The sequence below is a fragment of the Podarcis bocagei genome (assembly GCF_964188305.1).
Source record: "Podarcis bocagei genome assembly, chromosome: 5".
Classification (NCBI taxonomy): Eukaryota; Metazoa; Chordata; class Lepidosauria; order Squamata; family Lacertidae; genus Podarcis; species Podarcis bocagei.
This window is the reverse complement of record NC_138129.1, coordinates 50,052,302-50,079,272: the sequence shown is the minus strand read 5'-3', so window position 1 is coordinate 50,079,272 and position 26,971 is coordinate 50,052,302. Positions and strand designations below refer to the sequence as shown.

General features: G+C 47.1%; 3 protein-coding genes across 11 annotated transcripts in view; 1 reads left to right on the top strand and 2 right to left on the bottom strand.

Annotated features, from left to right (window-relative positions):
- Window positions 1-2,219: 2,219 nt before the first annotated feature.
- On the bottom strand, window positions 2,220-9,634 carry PPIL1 (peptidylprolyl isomerase like 1). The gene is made up of 4 exons (XM_081194234.1): window positions 9,476-9,634; window positions 6,633-6,787; window positions 6,123-6,191; window positions 2,220-5,125 (listed from the first exon to the last, which is right to left on the bottom strand). Exons 1-4 carry the CDS (start codon window positions 9,529-9,531, stop codon window positions 4,905-4,907), a joined length of 501 nt encoding a protein of 166 aa, XP_081050360.1. The 5' UTR covers window positions 9,532-9,634; the 3' UTR covers window positions 2,220-4,904.
- A 7-nt stretch (window positions 9,635-9,641) lies between these two features.
- On the top strand, window positions 9,642-20,817 carry PSRC1 (proline and serine rich coiled-coil 1). Of its 6 annotated transcripts, none has more exons than XM_081194209.1 (9): window positions 9,642-9,785; window positions 11,331-11,366; window positions 12,992-13,049; window positions 15,620-16,199; window positions 16,667-16,834; window positions 17,904-18,057; window positions 18,830-18,967; window positions 20,266-20,353; window positions 20,461-20,817. In XM_081194209.1, the coding sequence occupies exons 2-9, from the start codon at window positions 11,348-11,350 to the stop codon at window positions 20,489-20,491; spliced, it is 1,236 nt and encodes a 411-aa protein (XP_081050335.1). In that variant the 5' UTR covers window positions 9,642-9,785; window positions 11,331-11,347; the 3' UTR covers window positions 20,492-20,817. The 6 variants fall into 6 exon arrangements, with proteins under 6 accessions (XP_081050335.1, XP_081050333.1, XP_081050336.1 ...); XM_081194207.1 differs by having other exon boundaries at window positions 9,646-9,785; window positions 11,260-11,366; XM_081194210.1 differs by lacking the exon at window positions 9,642-9,785 and adding an exon at window positions 9,812-10,968.
- Window positions 20,818-21,367: 550 nt separating this feature from the next.
- Window positions 21,368-26,971, bottom strand: part of CELSR2 (cadherin EGF LAG seven-pass G-type receptor 2) — a 123,943-nt gene continuing 118,339 nt past the window's right edge. Inside the window, exon 35 of one of the 4 annotated variants that reach the window (XM_081194145.1) lies at window positions 21,368-26,285. In XM_081194145.1, the coding sequence (XP_081050271.1) occupies window positions 26,258-26,285 (28 nt within the window). In that variant the 3' untranslated portion in view covers window positions 21,368-26,257. The remainder of the gene's footprint in view (window positions 26,286-26,971) is intronic. The other 3 variants (XM_081194147.1, XM_081194146.1, XM_081194148.1) reach the window with 3 other exon arrangements.

The following is a 26,971-nucleotide window of genomic DNA, read 5'->3' as shown; positions in this document are numbered from 1 at the left end:
ATACACTTCACATCACAGTTTTTAAAAAAGTATTGTAAATTAAATTCTGGAGAGGTTCTGCCTATACCCAGGGCCAGCTCACCCAGGAGGCAAGGTGAGGCGACCAGCTTGGGCAGCAGATTCCACAGGGGCATCAGATGCCAATGCAGATCTTATGCCTGAAGCAGATCTTCACTCACTCCTTCTTCCCTGGTGGGGAGGGCGTGTGCCATTTTGTTGTTCACCTCAAGTGCCACCATGTCTTGGGTTGGCCCTGCCTATATACCTTTTGAAATGCCAAGGCAGTCTGATTTAAACCTTTAACCGCTTCAGCCCTGAACAATTCAGTGAATCTGCTTGCATTTCCTCCTTCCTGAGCATCTGCTTGCATAGTTCTAGCTCCACATGACGGCCACTAGTAAAATATCCAGCATTATCTTGCCAGTCCATTTGGAAGAATAGCTGTGGAATAAGACTGCCGCCTAGGGGCCGGCTAAAGATGTCGCAACACTAGGATAGGTATGGTGGGGAGTTTCTTCCCCACCCACTTTTCTACATATCACCAATGCAGAACGATGGAAACTAAACACAACATACTGTTAAAATAAGCACAAAATACTGTTGCAGTTATTGGGCAACCCGCCCCTTCTAAAGCAAGATTGTTAATAGCCCAGATTGGTATACATTTCATTAATGGGAGCTAATGGTTGGGAAATAGTTGGAGATGGTTTTGCAAAATGCAATAGTTCTTTTGGATTCTGTTGCATTAATAGCCCTAGTGGAGAGAGGTTCGGTACTTTTATAAGTATCAGGCTTGAACGCAGAATGAAAAGCTGTCTTCAAGCAGAATAACAATAGCATAAAGAAGATAAAATACCCCTTCAGTTCTCAGGAGCTCCAGGGAATGAGAGCACACTCTGGCTGCCCAGTACACAGCACCCTCCTGGTCTGGGTTGATGTTGAAGCTCAAAAGTCAGATCCATCAGAGAGATTTATGTACCTTAGACCCTTAGTCCTGACTGGCCTGGTATCCAATGTCTCACACCTGTTCTAGAAGCAATTACTGAGGTAGTGTGAGGGATGGTACATCACCTGCCAGCTGACCTTAAGCTAACAGACGGAGCTAGTATAGTTAATTAATCTTGCTGTCCTACTGCTGACAAGCACTCAGCTTTCAGCCAGCCCAAAAGCAGATCCTCCCACAGCCTGCTAGCATTCATCCCTGAAGCACAAACAGCAAATCAAGACATGAAAGCAAACCAAAAGCCCTTGAGAATTCAGTACCCTTGAGGATGTGCCAATAAGCAAGGAGGAAGCAACCAATTGACCCACCTGCTCAACAGGCAACATTCTTTAGCAATAGGTTTCCCCTACAGAGATTATCTCATAGGTAGGCTGGAAGAACATGGTAACTTCTCCCATCCCAATCTAAGTGATGCAAGGTAGGTGAACAAATGCATGTGTGTTTCGAAGCAGAGATTGTAGCTGAGTAATGGCTGAAAGTGCTTAGTGGGGTGGAAGGTCCCCTCTTTCTCTGGGAACCTGATGTGGGGTAGGGGATCTTTGCCCAGAGTGTTCCCCCTGCCCCCCTGCTGCTTGCCACCACAGGCACTACCATGAAACCCAACTGATTTCTCTATCGAAGTGCCTCAGGGAAGTGAACAGCACCTAGCAGCAGCAAGCAAACTTAATACAGCCTAACTCTGATACCGACTTGGAAACTGTAAATCAGAAAGGCTGAAAAGAGCGCAGAGCACCCAAGCTGGCTTGCCTGAAATTGTGCCAACTGGTCTGCTTAATCTGACAGTGAAGTTCATGAGCCACCAAGCTCACGTTGCTGGTGGGTGGGAAAAGTTCAACCAGCATCATGAAATGTTTAGCCTTCTCAGGCAGAAGCCATAAGAAGATTCTCATAATCTTCAGAAGAATACCGGAGATGATTGAGAAGAAAGCTGCATAGATTACACATAATGTCCCACCAATTACCAATAATTAGCATTTATTATATACATGCAGAGAGAGGAGAGGAAGTAGAATTCTAGAAAGTGTAACCAAGGTACATGGGGAGCTGGAGAGCATGAAACCTCTGGGAAAGGGGGTGCTACAGAGAGCCTGTGTGGTGTAGTGGTTAGAGGGTTGGGCTAGGACCTGGGAGATCAGGGTTCAAATCCCCACTCAAATATAGATTAGCAATTGCACCTTAAAATAATGATAATAAAAAAACAGAACTGAGATGGATGTATAAATACTTACAAAATATTTTATTTGGTTATAAAAATGCATTCAAATAACACTTGAGTTGCCAGAAGCAGCCCCTAAAGAACTGGCAGGGATCAAATTTATTGTGTAGGACACAAAACATTTAAACAAGGCATACCTTCTTTAGATCAAGAGATGCATTGATGGCAGTATAAATCAGTTCATTAATATTGCTCATGAAAGTCTGCTTCCCAGATCAACGATGCAACATAACCACTGGACTTTTCCATGAAGGCATGAAATCTTGCCTTTTTTGAGAAACAATTTTATGGAATTTTTCAAGCCTTTTAAACATGTAATAAATGATTGCCAACGATGTGAATCTGATTCCTGGGAATCTGATTACTAGGAAAAGAATGACCATTTACAGCCTTCTGTGTTTTGAACATGGGTATATAATGGTTATGTGATCTGCTGAAATCATTTTGGGAGGGGCCATGTAACAGAACAACAGCAACTCAGTTGCCTAACATGTGCTAGTGGTTAGAATGGCATTCTTGCATATATTATGGGGCTTTCATAGACAAAGTCCCACCCCCTCACTAGCCGACTCTTTGTGCCCTGAGCAGCCGCAACAGCCATGGGTTAAGTGTTCTGTTATGCCCCATTCTCAGAAAACTAAGTAAGCTATATGCCTCATTACACTACTATTCCAATCACATAGCGACTCTGGCTCTTGAAGTTGATTGATGTTGTCTACTGTGGGAAAATTGCTCACATGCCAAGATCAAGGGCATACAACTGCATCTAGCCACCTAGAACTGGGCCAAAGAAACCCAATGCCTGAAAAACAAGGTTATGTTCAAAAGCAGCTCTGACAGTGCCAATTAAGTAGGAAGCCATGGGCTCCAGAAAAAGGGCTGCTAGCAGCCAAAGGAATGCGCCCTACTCATAATGCCAGAGCAGCTGGAATCATGGAAGTTATATTGGTGGGGCTGTTTGCATCCTTTTGTCCTGCCCTAAGTTCATGTTGCTGCCCTTGAACAGAGTTAATTTGTGTGCAGATCATAAAATGCTAAATCATACTCCCAAGCTCTCATTAAAGAAACACAGGCAGATGTAACCCAGAACCTTCTGCCTTTGAAGGCAACAGGGTGCCACAGAAACTGTGTGCTGACATGGGCTAATCCAGCTCCAGAGAGGAACTGAGCTCCATGGATTACTTTGATCTTCCTAGCCTGAAGGGGGGGAAAAAATCGCCTTCATTCAGAATGTAAAGGGAATGTATCTGTTTTCTCTCCTGGCAACTGACTGGATATGGGAGAGCCGCATCCATCAATCTCACCCCCAAGCTGGGATTCTTCCATGCTGAACAGAATTCCTGGATCAACAGGCCCATGCGAAAGATTCCCTATGTGAAGCTTCTAAATAAAAGTTTTCTGCAGAAATGAGAGAAGACACCAACCGTGGAGCTCTTGAGGAATTGAGAGCATATTCAGGGAGCTGCATACAATTGCTAGGTGCTGAGAAAGGAGTAAGGTTTCCTAAAGTATCATCATTATATAGAGCAATACTTTAGAATCAGTTAGCATTGCCCTCTACATAGCTGTTATAACTTTGGAAAAACAATTTTGTGCCTGTGGAAGCTGACGGTGCCAAGTATGATTTGAAGTCGGAACTTCACTGCCGCAAATCTATGCTAGAAAATGCACTACTTGGAGCTACCTTTTGCCAGAATAAATTGCAAGATTTGGTTAGGTTGTATCTAATGTTGTCCGTGCACAAATGGAAGAGACTTCTACTCATACAGCAGGACTCCACCTTACTCTTCTCCCCCTGCAGTTCCCTACACCCTCAAATTTGGCTCTGGAAAGAGCAGATTTTGGGGTTGCATGGCAGGAAGAAAAGCTGAAGTCCATCTACACCCGTGAAAGTCCACACAAGCAGTGCTGGATTCTGCCCTCAGTATTATCTTGAGAACAAACACTAACCCTGAAATTTTGGGTTCCCTCCAAACTGGTGCAGTTGTTTTGCAAGGAACCCCAGTTTGATGTATCAATTACTCAGTTTGGGGGCGCTTCCACAAATGGGGTTTGTGATGCAAAATGACTGCAAAACTTTGGCACCGGTTTAGAGGGGATCCCAAATTTTGGGATTTGTAGTTAATGAAGTTCAAACACTATAACAGGAAAAGGTGGCTTTTCAAGATTAGAGTGCTTATACTTTAATAGTCATGCGGATGAGGGGGGTTATTTGTTTAGGTACAGATTTTCAATTATGCAACTTGTAAAAGGTATACTTGGAAGTATAGGGCAGCGCTGCCTTGAGACCCACACAGACACCCATGACCCAATATGCAATTCTGATGACTTACAAAATACTAGATATTGTCTTATTTCTGGTGCATTTAAGGTGGTTTGTTTACAATACAGATGGCTTGCTGCACTCCAAGTGGACGGGGGGCGGGCGGAGAAAGACAGAATAAAGCTTAGAAAGCAACAGCACTGTAATTTGGTGGTACAGGCCCTGTCAAATCATTTCTTGATAAATTTAGCTTTACATTTTTAAAGAAATGTTAACGATAATTTTAGAAGACACATTTTAATACAGGAGTATCCTGCACCTAAAAAACTAGCAAGTATCTTTCAGAACAAAACAATTATCATCTTAAGAGACCAAACACAATGGAACACCATTAGATTCAACACAAAATTCTCAAATCTTGTTTAGCCTGATGGGTAAACCTTCAAGAGCTTGACATCATCTACTGGACGATCTTGTGCATTGGTTTCCACCATGCCCACTCTGTTGACTATGCCAATTCCTTGGCAAATACGTCCAAATATAGTGTGCTTCCCATCAAGCCATTGAGTTGGTGCTAACGTGATAAAGAATTGGCTCCCGTTGGTGTCAGGGCCTGCATTTGCCATAGCAAGAATTCCTGCACCTAGAGAAGAAAATCTTATGTTAAAATTGGCTTGGGAGTCTAAAGGTACCTAAATACAGACAAAGTAAAAGGGAAAACCTTGGTTTTTTAAATGCTACACAGTCCTTAGAAGCGATCAGGACTTTGTGACAGAGGTGCCTAACCTCCACACCTCCAGGTATTGCTGTACTGCAACTTCTAGCATGCCTGAGCGCTGGCTAGGACTAATGGAAGATGATCCAACAACATCTGGAGTGCCATAGGTTAGCCACCTCTGCTCTATGAGATCAATGGAATTTCTCTATAGTGAATGCAAGACTGCTCATGCATCCCAGTTGGCTCAGATGGTTCCCATCTCCCCTGCCCAACATACACACCACTGTCCACCTATTCACTTTCCTTGGAAAATCCATTTGGATGAAGATTTCACTTCTAAATTAAGGCTGCTAGGAAATGTATGTGGTGTGTGTGTGTAAGGTGTATAAACTTGAACACAGAAGCCCATTTCTTACAACAACAATATGGGAAAAGAATGTAAGCTATACTCTGTGATGAGGACAGTTTAATCTCCTTCCTGCTCCTGTACACGAACCAATAACTAAATGAATTTTTTTGAAAAATGATTTTTCAATGATTAGGAAACCTAATGATACATGATTATATAGCATAAGCAGTTAACAGATTTAGATGCCAAGTTTTACTGACTTAAGATTCAAGCCAGTCTTACAGCTCCTGAGGGTGATATCTAACACTGCAAGTAGATTTCTGCTTGCACAAGAGCACTCTCTGTTCCTCTCCTGCCCACTCGAGTCTCCTGCACTCCCCCAATCTTCTAGAGCAGATTATGGGAGTGTGGAAAGGGGGGTAGAGAATAGGGGAATCCATTCTGCCAACCATCATGACCCTGAAGCTCTTGCACAGAAAGCAACTTTACATCTGTAAGCTTGGAAACTGCCATATTCAGGTGGTGACAGACTTGGCCTGAAGAACTCAAAGCACCTCTGAAAAGATTACCTACCTGTAAACTTTAGTTCTGGATGGAGTTCATCTTCAAATTGCTTGCCATAAATGGATGCGCCTCCTCTTCCTGTCATAGAACAAGACTAGGTAAATCAATCTGCAAAGTCACAGATGGGACAGAGGTATACTGAAAGTTCCTTGTGAATGTGCAGTACCAGACCAGCAAGATTTATTTATGATCTCCTTTTATTTTACTGGTAAGAGAGGAAGTGCTGACTATTAATGGATATCACCATAATGCTTCTGAGTAAAGGGAGAGTAGCCATCTGTTAAGTCAGAAATCTTTATGTTATCTTACAGCAGGGGGTCATTTGGTCTCACCAAGTGTGATAAATGTGTTCTCCCATTCTTGCAGAACATAACAAGAGAACTATGCAGGATTTGGGGGGATGATGATGGTGATGATTGCAAGATCTACTATCCTAACATCACCTTTACTATTCACATTAGTTTGCATCAGCACTGATTAACACAGTATCTGAAGCAGGTACTTTGACTATATTCTTACCAGTTCCTGTTGGATCACCCCCTTGAATCATGAAGTCCTTGATTATCCGATGAAACTTTGTGCCATTGTAGTAACCTCGTCTGGCCAGTTCAGCAAAATTTTTACAAGTTTTTGGTGCATGTTTCCAGTATAGCTCCACAACAATGACGCCCATTCTGCAAAACACAGGCAGAGGAGGATTCCAAACACATTTGTTACATCACATTGATTCAATGACATCGAGGTGAAAAACCACAAGATTGTGTCTTCATATTACAATCTATCAATTTTATCAGGTTTGTTTTCTAATCAAGATGCAAAACATTAAGAATAGCAGCTTTAAAACTTGATGAAGATAAACAGCTTAGATTTTTTTAAAAACTGTGAAAGTGGGAGGTCTTTGCATAACACTGAAATGATATCAAGGAGGGCACTAAGATCACCCTATTTAGGGGGGGGGGATATACAGATCAGTTGCCACTATTGGTATCCACCAGCCACACCCTAGATGACACAGGAACTCCACATTTGATAGGCTCAGTAGGGCCCTCTGGCAGAAACAGTCCATGTAGTCCTGTTGTTCCTCCTCTGTGTGAACTGACAATATATCCTTGGTCAGTGGACCAGGGTGCTGATGTAGCTGCACTGGCTGGTCAGAAACACAGAGACAGACAATCATTCAGGTACCAGGAAGGTGTTTAAAGTCAAAACCAGCATTTTAAACTGGGCCTATAAGGAGTCAGTGTAGTTGACAAAGCAGGGATGTAACATGATCACAAAGCCTGGTCTCAGTAGCAATCTTGTAGCTGTATTTTGAACTTTCACCAGTTTCTCAATCATCTTCAGTGGCAGCCCCAATTATAATACACTATGGCAGTGTTTCCCAACCGGTGTTCCGCGGCACACTAGTGTGCCGTGAGATGTTGCCTAGTGTGCCGCGAGATGTTGCCTGGAGGGAGGCGGGCGAGGGCGTTTGCTTCCCGGAGGACTTGTGGGAAGCCGCCCCTTCCCTGGGCGACGCGCCGCCTCGCGACTCCGGAGTCAGTCCCGAGGGCTCTCGGAGGGACTCGCGAGCGACGGCGCGGCGGCTCCGGGGCGCGCTCAGCCGGGCCGCCGTGCGCCCCCGCTGCAGCTGCCCGGCGTGGAGCGCGACACGGAGCCGGCCGGGCTTGGAGGCGCCCAGGTAGGGCCGAGCCGGGCGGGGGCGGGGAGGTCTCGGTCTGCTGCGGGCGCAGGAGGGCGAGCGGGAGAGGGGGAGCCGTCGGGTCTCCTGGAAGGAAGCGAGGCGGCCTGGAGGGAGGCGGGCGAGGGCGTTTGCTTCCCGGAGGACTTGTGGGAAGCCGCCCCTTCCCTGGGTGACGCGCCGCCTCGCGACTCCGGAGTCAGTCCCGAGGGCTCTCGGAGGGACTCGCGAGCGGCGGCGCGGCAGCTCCGGGGCGCGCTCAGCCGGGCCGCCGTGCGCCCCCGCTGCAGCTGCCCGGTGTGGAGCGCGACGCGGAGCCGGCCGGGCTTGGAGGCGCCCAGGTAGGGCCGAGCCGGGCGGGGGCGGGGAGGTCTCGGTCTGCTGCGGGCGCAGGAGGGCGAGCGGGAGAGGGGGAGCCGTCGGGTCTCCTGGAAGGAAGCGAGGCGGCGGCTGAGGGGGATGCAGCCCCGTCCCCAGCAACAGGCGCTCCTCGAAGTGAGGCCACAAGTCGGGGCTCGGACAGGGCCTGGAAGCAGCGGCTCCGGCTCTTGGGAGCGGAGAAGGGGACTTCGAAAGCGGCCTGGAGGAGAAAAGCCCCGATGCAGCGAGAGCGGGGAGCGTGCTGCCTTGTCCAGGCCTCCTCGCTTTGTGCCGTCCGCTGCCGGGAGCAGGACACGGGGGCTCCTCGTTCGCATGCTTTCCCGGGTGATCAGTGAGGGTTAGGGTTAGGGTCCCTCAGTCCCTCGCTTTGCTGCCTCCTCCCCCCCCCACCCCCAGAGCTTGGAGGTTCCCCGGCAAGGGGGAGGGGAAAAAATTGAAAACTTTCACTTTTGTGCGTCCCTCCCGGCGTGACGCTGCGCGCTGACGTCACGGGGCTGTAATGGTGGTGTGCCGCAAGATTTTTTTCATCAAACAAGTGTGCCTTTGCCCAAAAAAGGTTGGGAAACACTGCACTATGGTGATCTAATCTGATGGTTACCCAAGGGTGACTGAAGATTGCCCCTTCCTTGTAAGCATTTGCTTTTAGTTGTGATACACTATTCAGTGTGAATAGGCTTGCCATCCTACCTATCCCATCTCACCTCCATCCTTGTGTGTTTCACAACATATTCTATTACCGCATAATAGGCAAAGCTGCATATGTTGAGCTTCTGCCCATCATAAATATACAAAAGGCAGAGAAGCATAAAAAGGAGGAATAGGGAACCTATAGGTCTCCAGACACTGGATTCCAACTCCTATCGGCCCCATGGCTGCCTGGCCAGTGATCAGAGATTATGAGATTTGTACATATGCGGGGAATAAGAAGCATAATGATATGTTTCTGTATCTCTCCAAGCACAAGAACTGGCTGTTCACCCAGCTTTGTCACCATCCCTTTTTAAATACATATTTGTAATTGACTGTCCCTTTGTTGAAACACTCATAGGTTTCTGGAGAGAGAAAGCAGAAATGTGGAAATCAGTTCTCAGTGGCGGGCCGGGGAAAAAAATCAACTGAAGGCAAATGAGCTTTTTGACAGCTGATGTAAACACCAGCCTTGCCTCGTGCCGGGTCAGACCATGGGTCCCTCCGACTCAGCGTCATCTGTGTTAACTGGCCTTCCGGGGTCCCAGACTCTTCCCCAGCCCTACCGGGCGACGTTACTTTACCACTGAGCCGGGGCCCTTCCCTCACTCACGTAGTCTCCAAAGAAACAGTGGGCGGCTGCCACGTATCGGGGGGCACCGCAGCCATGCTTCACGCACGCCGGACACACCTTCCCGCCGGGGGAACCAAGCTGGCTGAGCACACTTCCGGTGCAGCTGCGTATGCCGTCCCCTCGCTCTCGGGGAAACGAAAGCCGAGGCGCGGCGGACAAGTTCCCGCAAGCCTCGGGCCAATCAGCGCGCAGGAACGAAGCGGGTCTTTGTGACGTCGAGGCGGGAGGGGAAATTCGAATTTGTTTATGCTTCTCCTCTGAACGCTTGCCAAAGCGCCGGAGCTTCGCGGTGAGAGCGAGCGGGAGGAAATGCCCGCGCCGGCGGGAAGGGGTTGCATGTCGCATGGCGGCTGGGCCCGCACGTGAATGGGTTCTGCGGCGCTGGATTTCGCTGGGGCCGGAGCGGGGGGGCGGGGCTCGCAATTCGGAATTCTTGCCTGTAACCGCTTTCGGGCAAAACTAACACGCCCATCAGCAGCTGCGTCTTTTTTCTTTCCCCCTTAACAGCCCAGTCCTAAAAGCATGTTTACTTTACTCAGGAGTTAGGGCTGCTATCCGGTGCACGTTTATCTGGGAACTGAAGTCCTCACTGAACGCAGAGGGGCTTATTTAGAGAGAACGTTCGACTCCTTTACTTAAAACGATAGGAATGCTGTGCACGACAGAATAAAGCAACCCAAATGTCATGTTAACATCCACGAAGCAGTAAAACCGGGTATTCAAATAGCAGAGGCTCCTAAATCCTCTGAGCAAAGAAGCACATCTTTAGTAATCGGCGCAATGCCAGCAACGCCTTGCACCTTTCCATGAAGCGTGCCTTGGAGAAAGCAAACTCCCGTCAGTGGTTTGACTAAGGCAGGAGAGAAGATCAGAGACATCGGTCCCGACACAGAAGTATCTGCCAGCGTTTAAAAACATTATGGCATTGAGCGGGAGAAGCCCCAAACATTTCTGGCTACCAATCTTAGGGCAGATAAGTGACGAATGCACTTCTGAAACAAGGCAGTGGGACAAGTAGGAATGTGGTGACTGAGATAAACTTTGCCTGGTGGTGGCGGATGCTGGTTAGTCTGGATGCTGGCGAATACCTTAAACTCACGGGCAAAGGGGCTGCATTGCAGAATTAATGGAGAAGGAAAAATGAGCAGATATTGCTAATTGCCCGTCCCGCCTCATGTCAACACTGCTATCTGCATTTTATTCAGTTGTGGCGGGAAGGATCCAGGATACCTTTAATTACGACTACATGCAAAGCCACCATACAGTGAGCATGCTTTGGAATTCATCTTTTTAAGACTTCTCACAAAAAAGCAAACCCGTGGGGAGAGAGGACCGGAAAAGGCTTTATTTGCAAAGGCAATGGGAGGTGCTTTTGCATACTTAATGTTGGAGTGAACGCCCGGTGATTGCTCTCCCTTTAAAACCAGAAAAGCCACTGGTGATTCGAGACGGAGGAGAGAGGCGTATCGGAGGTACAGCTACCTTATATCCCATAAGGACTGTTATTGCTGCTAAGCAGGCTAGCCTTGCTACAATTCAGAAAGCTGTTTCTAAGTAGGTTACAAATGGAAATAGGATATGGGAAGTAGGGGGAGTGGAGGGAGAGGAACAGCAGGTGAGAAAATGCAGAGAGAAAAATACAAATCTGCAGCTTCTAAAAAAATGTACCAAATTAGGTTTCTAGTAATGAACTACAGAAAAATGTTGTATTTGTATTTCTTTCACTGTTTGTTTGTTAACACTTTCTGGTAAACAATTCGCAGCATAAATTTCACAAACCAAATCAAACCCAAACTTATCAAGCCAAACCCAAATTCATGCTATTTTCATGTAGGATGGTTCCTGAAAAACATGGCGTGGCCAAACGAAGGTGAGCACTAGGATATTGGTTGCACTCTATGACATGATTCATATGTAACACTAAGGCAAACCATGACTTACTACAAACAAGCAAATGTTTGGGTTCCTGTAGCAAAGATCACAGCCTCTTCACCTCTTCCCTGGTCCTGCTGCTGCCACCAATTTAGGGCTAAGCTATGGTTTGGCTTAACACTAGGTCTGAATCCAAGCTCATAGTTTGTATCACTCCAGACAAAGCATGAGCTATAACTTTTGTTCAAGGTTTGAATGTAATGCTAAGCCAAAGTATGGTTTAGCCCAGAGCAGCAGAACTGAAGGAACAGCTCATGTTTGCTCATTCATGCTAAGTCGAGGTTTGGCCTAGTTTTTGTGTGTGTGTGAATTGCTACTCACAACTTTCTAACTGGATGCATTGATTTTGGTTTCTGACTAGTTCAGTGTATACTACTTAGGTCCAAAGCAACTCATTTCTGAATTTTATATCAACAATCTTCTCCCTACCCCAATATATATATATATATATATATATGGTTTTGGTGTCTTCGGGTATCTTCCCGTGTAAGAGTTGGGGTGTCTAGGCGACGTTTCGACGAGGTCTCACTCGTCATCTTCAGGCTGGTGCTTTCGGCTTCTTGTTACTAGAACAGAGCAGGATCTCAGTGTTTGAGTTCCTATAAATACTGTTGAGGGGGTGTGGTGTATAGCCTCCAACGTTCTGGGCAGAGAGGAAGTTCCCAGGTTATTGTGCCTTTTCTTCTTTTGTTCATTAATTACTTGAGGGATATCTTGAGTGATTTCTTGAGTGATATTCTGAGTACCACTTAGGAGGGTCATTAGGTGTGGATTAGTTGCTAAAGCTTTCGTGTCTTGACCTCTTGAGCTTGTAAAGAGTTTTTCTGAGAAGATGGCTGTACTGCACTTAGTTGTGCTCTGGCTTGGCTTCGTGTATAGGGGCGAGCTGTGGTTTTGTGCCTAGACACCCCAACTCTTACACGCCTAGACACCCCAACTCTTACACGGGAAGATACCCGAAGACACCAAAACCTGCATTCCTGTACCCGTGAAAATCTACGAAAGCATATATATATATATATATATATATACACATAAATTATGCACACAGGGGCTGCATGTAAACTGAAATATTTTGAGGAAGTGGAGTTTTATTATTTTTATGTCATGCGATATTTAGAGCACATCTTGCTGCCAGATCTTCTATAGAACTAGGTGCACCTAATCCAGTGATTTCAGTTAACTTGGGTGCATCTAATTCTGCATAGGGCCAGGCTGTTAGTTGTACAAGTTCAGCTTCCCTTAGCATCGGTATTCTGACTTTCTACCATTCTCAGTACATATTCATGGGAAGTGGATCAAGAATATACATGTGTTTTAATTTCCTGTTCTGCAAAATATTCCCCATACAGTTTTGGGAATGGCATCTTCAATACCCAAGCATTTTAACTGAGAAAACCTCAGTTCTACTGCAAGCCAGGAATTACCTTTCACTGGGAGGATTCCGGCTTGTATGGAGGTGGTAATTGTGGTGATTCCTGCTTAAAGTTGGTAATATGAGCAGGTAGGTAGTCAGGGCTCAGTGAGTACTTGTAATAATAATGATTTATTCTTTTTCTCCAGATATAAAATTTATTATTGATGAGAGACTGGATTTTAGTCAGTCTTCTTCTTTTGACGGGTAAGGTTCATTGACAAATCTAATCCCTGGTGATATGGGGTATGTGGCAGTACAAAGGCGACTTCTCCTGTCCCACCCCCAAATCTGTAAATAGCTACTGTAAGGCTTCATTAAGCAGGTCTGTCAGAATCTGTAGCAAGGCTGCAGTGCTTGCTTAAAGTGTGTCTGCACTGCTAGTATGTATCAATGGATCAATCGCCTGCGTAGAAAGACCTGCCCCTTTCCTTTTGTAGGGAGACACTGGAACAGAATGACGTGTCACAGCTGTAAGCAGGTTCTGATGAAAACAATTTCTGTAGGTCCAAATGTAATGTGCAGCATCCTTTTGCTGTGCAGTGGTACCTTGGTTCCCGAACTCAATCCGTTCTGGAAGTCCGTTCGACTTCCAAAACGTTTGCAAACCAAGGTGTTGCTTCTGATTGGCCCTGGAAACAATCCTGATAGCCAAAACAGATGTTTGGCTTCCCAAAAACGTTCGCAAGCCAGAACAACACTACTGGGTTTGTGGCGTTCGGGAGCTGATTTGTTCAGGAGCCAAGCTGTTTGGGAACCACAGTATCACTGTAGTCACTTTCCTGCTTTAGAACACTCTTCTCCCTGGAGAAGCTTGCAATTCCTGGTTGAAAGATACTTATTCCCGCAAGGTTTTAGAGACACTTAAGTCACTCTGGTACTAGCTGGTACCTAAAGTCTTAGTCTGTTTGATAGGCTGCTGTTTTATCTGTAATATAAGGGTATTTTAGTATGGGTTAATTTATTGGTATCATTATTTTAGTTATTGGGCCAGATCCAACCCAATGTGCTTGCAGAAGCCACCACAATGGCTCCCACCAGCACAGTGAGGCCTTTCTCCCCACGGCCCCCACAACTCGCCCAAATCCACTCCTCCAGATTGGGAGAACCCCCAGATCATGGGGAGGAATGCGGGGAAGCTTTGAATAGCATGTCGTTGAATCTCTCCCACTATGTTGGAAACAGAGTGGATTTGATTTAAATCAAATCAATTTAAATCACTAGTCAGTAAGACTTGATTTAAATCACTAGTCATCGTTTTTGTTTGTTTTTTACAGAAAGACTCATTCTTGCTGGTATGATCTTAATATTTACAAGCAGAGGAAGGTTTCATTTTTAGAATAATAAATTTTCAGAGTAGTTTTTACAGTTATATCAAAAATTACTAGTTTGATTATACTATTAGAAATACATAGACAGATAATTATGACATTATTGTGAGGTTTAATAAGTTAACTGTTTATATTTGGACAACTTTTCTGCTGTACTTTATTGGAAGGAGAAAAATAATCATTTCCTTAATAACAATTTAAACAACGTATTTAACTAAAAAATAACATTATAGCATATGTATCCGTGTTTGTTAACTGATGTGGTTAAACATTAATAATAAAAAAAGACTTACTGAGTTTTAGCACACATGAAAAACTTAAAACAAATCCTTATTTCCTGATGAATAGCCTTTGGACTATAATGTAACTTAAATAGAAAACTATCTTTAGAAAGATTTTTCCTCCAAAAGCATTTTATTTTTAAAATCTGATTTATTTATTTTTTTAAAAATCCAATTTAAATATTTTAAAAATCCGATTAGTATTATTATTATTATTTAAAAAAATAATTGATTTTTATCCACCCTGGTTGGAAACCACCCTGTGATTACTTTGAAGTAAAGGGCAGTCTATAAGTTTTGTTTCTCAATAAGGGGCCAGTCCAAGATCCTGGCCCACAGCGGTGGGGCTGGATGGAGTGACTCAGTCATTGCCACTTCCACAGCCCTGCTGCTTCCGCCAGCCAGGGTGAAAGGGAGGGGAGAGAATGCCTGCTTGCTGTGCCAGCTGACTCAGCAAAGAGGCTGGATCAGGTCCATTGCCAACAGGAACCAGCAGACCCTGTGCCAGCCCAGTCCTGCTCCAGAAACTCCCTGCTTTGGGGATTTGTGCTGGCTTTGGGGGGTGCAGCTGGTGGCAGCTTCTCTTCCCCACTTGGATGGGGCTTCTCCCAGCAGCAGAGGCTGAGGCCAGCTGGCTGGGGCTAGGCAGAAGGAGACCCCGGCCACATCCAAACCTTCCAGTGCCATAGAATCATAGAATTGTAGAGTTGGAAGGGACCCAAAGGTCATCTAGTCCAACCTCCTGCAGATTGCTGTGTTAATAAAATAATACATTTCTAATCAGAAATCAAAGACCAGTCATTTGAAGCACTAGCGTTCAGAAGTATGAGATGATCAGAACCCTCCGAACCTGAAGCATGGGAAGTCCTATTAAAAATTTGTAATTTGGCAGAATATTCAGATTATTTGATATGTATATGTATAATCTGGAATATCTAATGTGATTTGATTGGATTGTTAAAGTGGAAAATTTAATAAAAATGGATAAAAAGAAAGAAAGAAAAAGCACTAGCGTTCCCAAGCTTTATTCAGATTTTATCCCAAAACCGATGCTTTGAATTCTTCTGTGGGATGGGAAGCCTCTCTCATTGCATTCCTTTTTGCACAGTGCTTGTATATTTTGCCCAATGCGGTTCCCTGTTGATTTTTGACTTTCTTGCTTCAGACAAGAGGAGGAGGAGGAGGTCTCTGGCATTTGCCCCACAGAATCCAGTGAAAGGTGTGCGGCCCAGTCAACTGACACGAACTTTTTTGGGGGGGAGAGTGAAGGCAAGGCCTTGTTGTGGAGCCCTCTGAGTCCCGAAAAGCTAGAGGAGATGATGAGCGAAGCCAACAGGCTGGCTGCACTGATGGAGGGGTGTGAACTGCTGGAGAAGGAGAATGGCAGCTCTGAGACGAGGCTTGAGATGGTTCCAGATTTTGAACCTTTGCCCTCCATTGAATCTTTGCATGCGGTGAGGAAGGACTCAAGGGCCCCCAGACGAAGGACATTCAACGTGAGCAACAGCCCTCTGCAAGCCCTGCTGCCAACCGTGGGACCCGAAAGCTGCTGTTCTGTAGGTTCCCCCAAGGCTCCGCTTCCAGACATGGGAAGTCGTATTTCCTGTGTTGCAGACCCACCTGTTCCCAAAAGACGCGAGAATAAATCAAATGCCTGCATCCCCAACACCCAGCTCCCCAAGAAATCCCGGCCCAATCAGCCACTCAAGTCACTGGCAGCAACAAAATCTCTGGACATTAAAAAGGTACAGTGGCAGGAGCGGGACTAATGCAAATTTCATTTGGAGCACAAAGTGTGTGCTCAGGGAATTCCTGGCTTTGATCCCGATTCTCTTCCTGAGCTTGCATGTGCCAATTACTCTTAGCTGTGACTCAGTCTGCAACTCTGTGCCCACTTAGCTTGGCATAATCCTACTGAACTAAATGGGACTTGTTTCTAATAAGACACTCAGTTTCTGTAGCTGCAAATGCCCTATGAATCATGCTGTTTACACTTACATTTGATGAGGGATCTTCTCTTGAATCTGATCTCCAACCCACGTTCTGTTGAGTAATTTCCCAGGGTTGAGAAACAGCCTGGTCCCAGGGGAATGTAAAAGGGCACCTTCACGCAGAAGGCTCCAGGGTTCCAAGTTGTCCTTCTCAGAGGTGTATAGCTTGTTCCCACTTCTTTTCCAAAGCTCCAGCCTGTTTCTTGTGTCTTTTGTTGCAGACAATTACCAGGTCCAGCAGGAAGGAAAGATCAACTCCACCCACCCTTCCCATGCAAAATAAGAAGCCCCTGCCAAGTCTGAGGCCTCCCCTTCAAACCAACAGGCAGGGACCTTGGAGGGAAACAGAGAAATCTTCTGGCAAGGCCTCTTCTTCGGAGGGATCCCAGGTATTTCTGATGGGCGGTACACACAGCAGGCAGGGTAGTATTAGGCATATCTTTCAGTGCAAAAATATTCAGGACAGAGCACTTCTTCACACTGTGCATAGTTGAACTATTCACTCCCACACGAGGTAGTGATCACCACCTGCTTGGATGTCTTTAACAAATTAGTGGAGGGGTGGGACTGTTAATGGCTGCTAACCACAATGGCTAGGATTCCACCTCCAAGGAAACCGAGATATGAAAGCTAGGAGCAAAATGGCTCCTTAAATCTAGGTTAGGGGCGCAACAGCGGAATGTCTAGGCGTGCTTTTTCATAACAAGAATACAAAGCTGAAAATGAATGAACTGCAGCCAGAGTTCATTTTCCACATGCTCTAGTCCTTCCCCTGTCCACCCCCCTAATATTCTTGAGAGGGTCTCTTCTCCAGTCTTCAGAGAGTACCTGGAAGTGGGGAGGTAGAAAAAGGTCCTCCTTTCCTTCTACTTTGCAGTTTTAATCTGAAATCTTAGGCTCAGTACTGCACCCAGAGCTCAGAAACTGCTCATACTAATGGAATTCCCTGTCACAAAATGCGCCTGGAACAATGGGAGTTTCAAACACTGGTCTCTGCATGTCAGTGGTTGGGAATCGCAGGCAGGGAAGGCGCTGTTGTGCTCAGGTCCTGCTTTGTGTCTTCCCACAAGTTGGCTGTGATGAGAGCAGGATGCTGGACTAGGTGGGCCATTGGCCTCATCCAGGAGGGTTCTTATGTTCTTTAACAGTATGCAGAATATAGGTTCCCTAAACTAACCTCTACAGGCGTGCCTAGCACTGTTTACCTTTGTTAATGTGAATGTACATTCTGGAAATGGAACTCCTGCATGTTACTTGTGCAACTCAGTTTGTCCACACACATGCAGCCATTGCAGCGAGGCCTGATGTACTCCAGTGCAACTGCTGTTAATGTTAAGCAGCCATTTCCAAGAGATAGTTGCTTTTTTGCATTCTCCCCACTTGACTAGGGAGAAATAACCATAGTGGTGGCTGCTTTTGACATAGCTTGCTCTTCTTTTAAAAATCTTGCTGCATTAGCTTGGCCTTCAGGATCCACCTAGCAAAGGTAAAAAACCAGTACCATATGCAAAAGCAAGGCTGGGCCCCAGGCTGGATCCGCTGAAGACTGGTCCTGTGAAGAAGGCCTCTGTTGCTCCAGAAAAGGTGGCGCATCTCCCAAAGGCAAATGCAAGTAAGTTGTGGTAGACGGTGCATCATTTGGATTTAGTCTTCTTCTCCCTCCCACTCCCATGAAAGGTCAGTGCCCAGTACGAAGACACCAGAGCACAGAATTGGGCGTAAGAGTTGCCTTGCTGATGCAGACTGAGCTTGCAATCCTATTCACCCTTACCTGGCAGTAAGTCCCATTGAACCCATTGGGAGGAATTCGATTCAAAGTAGTGCTATGGCAATAATTCTGCCAGTGCAAGCTTTTCAGCTTGCTGGGCAGAATGGTCCGCCCCCACTATGTGCTGTTCTGGGGTTTCCCCAAAGCTGCCAGCCAATTTTGGGAAGCACAGGGGGGAACCCTGTTGTTTTAGCTTCTCCTAGTGGAACTTCGTCACTTGAATGAGGCCCAATAGGACTGACTTCTGAGTATATATGTATAGGAACGTGCGGTAAAATTATAAAATTCAGTTCTTAACCTGGCACACCCATTATTTACCAGGTGCTTAGTACTTAAACGTCTGGTCTTGAAGGCTTCGTGTCTGCAGCAGAAGATACTATTTAACTTATTTGGAAATGTGTGATTTGGTCCCTGTGCGGATTCTTAGAGGGCTCCCATAGCTTGTTTGCCCCTGCTGTGAAAACTGTCTGACTTTTGTTTCATGCTTGTTCAGAAAGTCTATGTGTGCCGTAAGACAGCTTCTGTCTCTTCTCCCACAACTGCTAAGGGCCCGACCTCTGCTGGTCGCTCCTTATCAACATATCTGTTTATGCCTGCTTTCTCTTTTTCTCTGCAGGTCAGGTGACAAGTATGGGTGGCAGCGCCCCACAATTGCAGGCCAGCTACAAGCCTCACAGCAGTTGTCGTGAGATTCGAACCAGGAACACGGCCAAGTCTGGGCTGGCAAGCAGACTGCCGGTTTTAAACTCTAACAGTAAGCATGCAGTTCCAGAAGTTCTAGCAATTTAAGCTGGGTTTGGGAGTGGGTTCTGGCAGGAAGGATCTTCTGGGAGGAAAGGGAAGAAAACACTGAGAGGGTTTTGAAGGAAGCTGGTGGGAACATAGGAACCTGCCTTATGTAGTCAGACTGCTGGTCCTTCTAGCTCAGTACAGCCTAGAGTGAATGGAAGCAGCTCTCTAGGATTCCAGGCATCTTTCCCAAGGCTACCTGGATGTGATAGGGATTGAACCTGGGGCAACCTGCATGCAAGGTAGATGCTCTGCTGTGGCCCTTTCCTAGTGGTCCTGTTTGCAAAGGTGCTTCTAGGAAGGCAGGACACCCAAGCGTCCCTCAGCTGTGAATGATATGGCTGGACTCCTGTGGAGCAAATGCTGGTGCTCAATCGGATATAGGTCCATTAGCATGACCTGCATCAGTACACTGCTCTGCCACTGGACTGTGTTCCCTTCCTCCCATTATTTGCATATTTATTTACGACTGGCTCTCAAGGTGCCATCACTTGGTGTGTGGGTGTGTACACACCTTCAGATCATTCAGGTTTCAACTAAACAACTTCAGCTGCAATTTCCAACTTTGTTCCAAGCCGTTTCCATCCCTGGAAACCATGAACAAACCCCCAAACCAAGCCGGGAAACACAGAGTGAAATGGCTGGACTAAAATTGTCCTGGCAAGTACACACTTCTTTCAAAAGGTAAAGGTAAAGGGACCCCTGACCATTAGGTCCAGTTGTGGCCGACTCTGGGGTTGCGGCACTCATCTCGCTTTATTGGCCGAGGGAGCCGGCGTACAGCTTCCGGGTCATGTGGCCAGCATGACTAAGCCGCTTCTGGCGAACCAGAGCAGTGCACGGAAACGCCATTTACTTTCCCGCCAGAGCGGTACCTATTTATCTACTTGCACTTTGACGTGCTTTCGAACTGGTAGGTTGGCAGGAGCAGGGAACAAACAACGGGAGCTCACCCCGTCACAGGGATTTGAACCGCCGACCTTCTGATCGGCAAGTCCTAGGCTCTGTGGTTTAACCCACAGTGCCACCCGCGCCCACTTCTTTTAGGAACTGCCTATTGGCCCATTTAACTCAGAACCGCCTGCACTGGGGATGAGTTTCAGACAGAGGTCCTTCCCAGTCCTACCAGTAGATGCTGGAGATTCAACCTGGGACCTTTTGCATGCAGTAGTTCTACTATTGGGACATGGGCCTTTTCCAAAGCATCACAGTTGTTCTGATCTCCTACATGCCGATCTCTTGAATTTCTCTCCCCCCTTAAAGCGCCTGCATTTCAACAGACAGTCCCTTCTGGCACTTCCCAGAACAGCAGGCTGCGACTGCCCAAGAAGGCAACCTCTGGCAAGTCGAGGTGAGGCTCTTTTCAGAGGCTGCTTATACCTGCTGGGCTTCTACCATAGATCTCCTCCATCACTGTCAGGGCCTGGGTTCATGTTTTTGTTTTTTGTTATGTTTCAGCCTTGCAGTGAACAGATCTGGGGCTGGATGAGTGTGAAACCACGGAGCATTGCCTGCTCTTTCCCTTTTAACGACATTCCTGGGTGCTTTTAACGTATAGCCCAAACTTGCATGGTGAAGGAGGAGCTGCAGCCTGGGAGACTTTGCCAAGGCTTTGCTGACAGAGAGAACCACACCTCCATGATCACTGGCTGAGGGCTGGTGGGAATTGGGAGTCAAAACGATTACCTGGAGGGACTACAGGTCAGCCTTGTAGGACCTCTGCTATATGATTAGGTATGTCTGTCTGTACTGTGCTTATGTTTGTTAAAATATATACTTTTCTAATAAAACAAAATAAGCTTTTTAAAAATAAAACCAATGAGGAAACCTAGTCTGAACATGGAATACTGTAATGTGAACAGCTGTCAGACTAATGTGTGGATCTGAGACACAAGTAATGGAACAGAAAATCTATTACCGCCTTAGTCAAGCAATGTGCTGGGAGGTGAGAATGTATAATATTGTTGTCTAGGTAACAACAGCTGCCTCCTTCCTCTGGGTATGAGTGTATGGATGAACCTCCATACAGCCTTTCCTGGAACTGGTGGGTTTTGCAGATGGAGCCTACTGGACAAACTGGCTCAGTTAAGGAACCTGCTGTGTTTTCAAGGAGCTGAAGAATTTCTTGCGAATTGCCAGTGGTCATGCTAGCATCAGAGCTTGGCAATGGCTTCCCAATATTTAAAGTGTGTTGCAGCTTTTCCTTCCAGAAGATTAGACCAGTATTGGTCTGCCTCCTCCCCATTCACCCAAGCAGTGAGAAAACTCAAGAGCTTCAGCTCTGCCAAATCTTGCTTATTGGTTTTCCCCAACACACAATTCTCTAGCACAAGGTGTGGGTGTGGAACTGAAATGAAATCACCTGCACAGAACTATGGTTTTATTGTTTAGTAGGTAAGGGGAATGAACCCTACAGTATTTACATTAACAACCCTACCTGTACACTTCAACTATTTTGTTTCCAGGGAAGAGCCAGCATCACAGCAGTCGTTAAAACATTTTGTTCCTCCAAAAGGTGAAACCACCACATTTCCCCCCTCTGATCTCCCCCCTACACCCTGGCTTGCTAAAAGGGAGAAGAGCTAGGCTTCTTAGGGAAAAGTAGAGTTGCCATTCTTTCCTGGTAACGCTTCAGCACCTTCAATAGCTACCTGGCAGGCAGAAATCCAACAGGTGTAGCATTCCCTTCTTCCAGCCTGAAGATACAATAACAGAAAAGAAGTCTGTTGAATTGCTGTCTGTCGTGCAGCAATCCAAGGCACTGGTGCCCTACCAGCAAAAGGAGGCAACTGTATCTGGCTCTGGTTGAGCTCTGCTGAAAATGACCCCAGGAAGGTGGTGGATTGACAAGTCGGCTGCTTTGGAGCTAATATTGACACACTGAGTCCACAAGGACATGTGCTCAGGTGGGGACGGTGGTGGCTGTGAAGCGAAGGATGTGGTGAGCTGTGCAAAGGAGCAGAGCCAAAGTCTGCAGCGAATGCAACTTCACTGCAGGTGCCAGTTCATTCAGACTCTCGACTCCTATTATATGGTCCATTTAGTGCAGGAACAGGGATGTTGCTGGGCTCCAGCTCCCACCAGCCCCAGCCAGCATGGCCAATGGTAAGGGATGAGGCAGAGTCCAGTGGCATTTGTAGAGTCACTGGTTCCCCATTCCTCCCTGACAGAGTGCCACAGGGTCAGCCGATCTACCTAACCTCCCAGGTGGAAGATCCATGTGGCGGGCTGTGCCTTCTATAGGATGCAGCTTAAGATGATTCGCCAGGAGTGGGCTGCTTCTCCATGCACTTCCCTTGACGTTTCCCGACTTCACATACCTTTTAACTTAACACTTCTGGTTCGAAGGACTTTGGTGGTGGTATTCTCTCCACCCCCTCTCACCCCCCCTTGACTCTCTAATTTGTCCCAGCCCTTCCCCTAGGATGGCACAGCAGCAGGCAGATAGTTGCCAGTAAATATAAGAATACACATCAAAAAGATAACAGTAAAAAAAATAAATTAAAATGCAGACACGCCAAACACATAAATTCTATCGATGGGCGAAACTGGTTCTCTGTGGACGGCAGGTTTAAGACTCAAAAAGATTTTGCAAATTGCAGTAAAGGAGCAGAAGCCGAGTTCTTGCATGGTGCTTCGTCTAGGAGCTGCTGCCTCCTCAATCTCTGGTGCTTTTAAAGGTTTCATTAACACTTGGTCACAAATGGAGGGACATGCCCTCGCCGCTCCAATTCTGCCCCGTCTTTGACAGAGTAATGGGGCAGAAGACAGTTTGTTCTAGAAGTTAACAGCTGCTTCGAGAGAGCTTGTGCTGAATAATTCTTTCCTCAATACTGCTTTTCAGATCTGTTCAGTTAGCGCTTTCTCCACGTGAGAAAGAGCTTGCATAGGAAGGTACAGTAGACTATTCTGTGCACGGGGGTTGCAGACTAAAACCTTAGGTTAGAGGTACTGTAGGGATTGGGGTGGGGAGCAGGTTGAAATCTCCCCCCTAGTACAACTCCTGTGTCTTTCCTGGTCTCATGGCAAGCGAAAAAGGTAGCAGGTGAAGCTTTTCCTAGCATGCAGCTTCAGTAATAGGAATGGCTGCACCTGCTAGCTAGCTGCTTGTCATGTAACCTTGAAAGAGAAAATATTTGGCAAATGCTGGCAGGAAGAGATGCGTCCAGCTTTTCCTGTGGGAGGGGGCGGTGTTGTGGAAGACATGGTAACAGTAACTGTTGGTCCTCCCTCCAAGCCATAATTCAGCACCACAGAAGGTATTCCTCGACTTCTGCAGATACTTCACTGGAGTCTAGAGATCCGGGACGTTGCTTGCTCTCGCTTGGAGTTAGCAATGCAAAGTCTGAGAGGGTAAGCTCCTCTTGTTGCCTCTCCTAGTCCATTTCTGAATTGGTTCGGATTGTTCCGTGTGTCTAAAGTTGATCAGCACATGCAGCTTTTGTTCTAGATGATTTGGTAGACCAGCAAGGACCAAGGGCTGCACCCAGTTCCCTGTGCTCAGAAGCCTCGGTCACCTACGGGAGGAGACAGGAAGTCCAGAGATTGCTTGATCTGTGTTTAGTGCTGGAATACCCATCAGATAGCATCACACAAGGGGAATTGTGGGCCCTTGCCTGTCTGGACCACCCACACCCTTATTTCAATATAGGTCTCCACTTTGCTTTAGATATGAGAATAAGTTGTCCCAAGTGGGGCTGGATGTCAAAGACAGCATAGACTTGCAGGTGGAAATTAGTCAGATACTATTGTTTTGGATAGAGAAGCAAGGGAAACACCAGTTTCTCCTTTCACTTAAATGGGCTTACCGGGGACACTAGTTGGAAGCAAGACTCTCTCTGGCTAATCCATGTATTAAAGAGGCTGGAACTGAGCCCCCTTGTCTGCTTAGCGTTGTGGGCGGCTGCTGCTAAAGTGCCAGGCTGACATTACACAGGTTCATGAGAATCACATCCATGTTAAAACATTCCAAGAAAAGGATAGGAATTGGCAAGGACAGAGGCCACTAAAAAGGCCTGACGGCAATGGCCAAGATTCCTAGAGGCAACGAACACAGAAGCCTTGGGGTGTGTTTTTTGGAACCATATCCTTTGACAAGCCAGACCATAGCAATGGTCAAGTCTCAACTCATTGTGCAAACCTCGACCAAGTCAGTTCAAGCGCATCGTATCTTGCGCCCCGGCTAATGAGACTTAACATTGCTACGAATCTAAAGATGTAGCCCCCTAAGGGGCTTTCCATCTCTTTTAAATTAGAACATCCTTCAGCAGTGGTCAAATATTTTTTTTTTAAAAACCCACAACATCAAAATAAACAGTGCCTTCACCCCTCTTCCCCCGGCCGCCCTCCCCCTCTTCCCCCAACTCCCTTATCAGAAAAATCTCTCTTCTCCCCCCACCCCCACCCCAAGGAACGTTATAAAAAAGTACTTTCCAAAAGGACCCAGCATGAAAATCCCCATTATGAGCAGGCATCAGGCTTGGCTGAGTGTAGAAAAATGAAGGCTTCTGAGGCAGAAAGGCAGCACCCTGTTGGCATGAGAGCCAGGCGCTATTGAGAGACATCAAGGCAGCATCCCGGCTCCAGCCTGGCAGCACGTGGACCAGGTGCTGATTGGCTGAGAGGAGCAGGGAGGTGGGACTTTTTTCTTTTTGTCATTGTCTACGAAAATAATTGCAGCATGGGCTGACGGCTCAGCAGGCCACACCCACAGCGCTCAGCACCTTGGTGGGCTGCCTCTCAGAGCATCCCCACGGGGCCAAGTCACTGGATTGGCAGGCTGAGCTTGGAGAGGAGTGGCTGTCGCAACCAAAAAACGGTTGAAAAGGATGTTAGCCCTGGTCCAGGATGGAGCATTTCCACGGATGCCAACAGTGGCCCACTGGGGAGGTCCTAAGCCCCTGGTCCCACTGCGCAGTCTGGGGCACTGAGGCTGGCCCAGGGAAGGGGCTAGATCCACAGCAGACCCAGCAAATCTGTCCAGTCCACGGCTGTAGGTAGCATCATGGCGATTCGCGTCCTGTGACAATGGCTCTGGGTTTCTGTAACAATCCAACCACTCTGTTAAAACTGTAAGATCAGGAAAAGCCTTTTATTTTCCTTGAGACGAGGTGGTGCTGCGCACCTGCAGGGAGCGCTAGTGTATGTCTACAGAGTCCAGGGAAAGCTATTTGGACGATCTTTTCCTTCTCAGTTCTATGGTTGATTGGCACGGCACAACCAAGATCTCGGGCTCCAAACTTTCCTATGTGCCAAATAGCCAGAGACTGACCTGCACATTGTTTTACCATGCCTTAGTTGCACCGTGGGAGGTGTGCTTAAGCCCATGCTACTGGGTCATAAAAAGCATGATTATGATACACACACACACTGCAGAGCAGGGGGATGAGGGCTCTCTCCTGGTTTTGTTTATATGCGACTGAGGTCTTAGAGCCTCCGAAGGAGTCAGCTTCAATGCAAAGCCTGCCTACTTTCTCCAAGCGGCACGTAGCATAGGTTTCATGCAGGTCCCTCCCGCATGGCCAAGTCTGTCACGCCCTCAGGCTTTAATTCCAAGTTACCATTTGAAGAGGAAGATGCCATCTACATTTGCCTCGCATGCTAAAACCTACGATTTTCAGTGCCCCCTGGCGGCAGCCATCTTCAAGTGCACAGGCTCCTAGCTCATTCCCATTGTCAGATATGCAAGCATCTTCACAGGTAATGCATTTCCAAGAAGCCTGGGCACGTGGCTACTGCTGAGGCTCCCCCAGCCCAATTCTGATAGATAAGAAAGAGAGAAAAATATTCCAGACACACAGCAGTTCCAGACTGGGCAACAAAGCATGAAAATCCCTGAAGACGTGGAGGTGGTTGAGTTTGTGTTTCTTGTTTGTCTGTTTTCACAATGATCCAAAGTGCATCGGTTCAAGTAGGTCCGCCTCCTGGGACCTGCTGTTCCCCTCCCCCCCAGGTGCCGGGGCGGTAGCTCGGTTTTCATTTGGCACTAGGTATGGTGGGTCCGGCTCCCTGGGCCGGGCTGGGCTGAAGGAGACAACATTCCTCGCTGCGGTTTGAGAGCAATCCTGGCTCCCGGACTGGCCAAAGCACAAGGGAAACAGAGCCTGGTGCAGGCGTTGGCGTCAGATTGAGGTTTCATCGCTCCTGCTCAGTGATCAAACACAAAGCGAGACGGGGGGACGGGGGGGGGAAACACAAACACATGAGCATGGTCGTGAGCAGGTTTGAGCAAAGCACCCCCCCTGGGGCTCGCGTGTTAATGGAGGAAATTAAAAAACAGAAATCTGGGCGAGATTGAAGCGAGAGGGGAGAGAACGAGAGAAAGACAGAGAAGGGAGGAGAGGCTGGGTTAGTGCCAGAGAGCTGAGGAAGAAGTTAGAATAGGACAGCGTCCCCGCCCCCCCCCACATCCACCCAGCCCTGCCCAGGGTCAGGATGGCTCCTAGCCCAACCCACTTGCTCAAGTCAGGATCTGCAAGGCAGGCTTGTGCCCAGTCCCTGAGCATCTTACAAGAACACAGGAAAAGACATGGCATTTGAGAGGATCAGAGCCCATTGCCCAGAGGAAAGGATGCCTCATCTATAGCTTCTAGCCTCAGCCCCGGGATGCTATCTTCTCCCAATATCCCACTGGGCAAACTGGTTCCCATGCTCCCCACACATTCCGATAAATCTCCCCCCTCCCAGCCTACAAGGGGCGGCAAAGGGACGGCTGACACAGCCTGTTTTTTAAGGCTGCCTTGACACCTTTTCCAAATTGGGATGTGGGGCATGGGGTGGCTCCTGAAGAAACAGGTACACTCCTGGCCATGTGCCAGGTCAGGATCTAGCCCGTGAGTGGAAAAGACAAAGGAAATAGAAGTAGAGATTCTTAGCAAGCCCGTGTGAAAATAAGGTCCAGTGGAACGGCAAGAACATTTAGCGAAAGCTACAAAGGATCTAAGGAGCTACAAGGCAGCAGACAAGGAGA

What these genes read in the sequence shown, in the direction of transcription:
- PPIL1 (XM_081194234.1), bottom strand. Translation starts at nt 9,531, where the DNA reads ATGGCTGCGGTGCCCCCCGATACGTGGCAGCCGCCCACTGTTTCTTTG. An exon ending in GGGTGATCCAACAGGAACTG is followed by an intron (nt 6,192 to 6,632) that starts GTAAGAATATAG and finishes GTTCTATGACAG; the next exon opens with GAAGAGGAGGCGCATCCATT. An exon ending in TCCAGAACTAAAGTTTACAG is followed by an intron (nt 5,126 to 6,122) that starts GTAGGTAATCTT and finishes TTTCTTCTCTAG; the next exon opens with GTGCAGGAATTCTTGCTATG.
- PSRC1 (XM_081194209.1), top strand. An exon ending in CTTCTTCGGAGGGATCCCAG is followed by an intron (nt 16,835 to 17,903) that starts GTATTTCTGATG and finishes TTGCTGCATTAG; the next exon opens with CTTGGCCTTCAGGATCCACC. An exon ending in GCAACCTCTGGCAAGTCGAG is followed by an intron (nt 20,354 to 20,460) that starts GTGAGGCTCTTT and finishes GTTATGTTTCAG; the next exon opens with CCTTGCAGTGAACAGATCTG.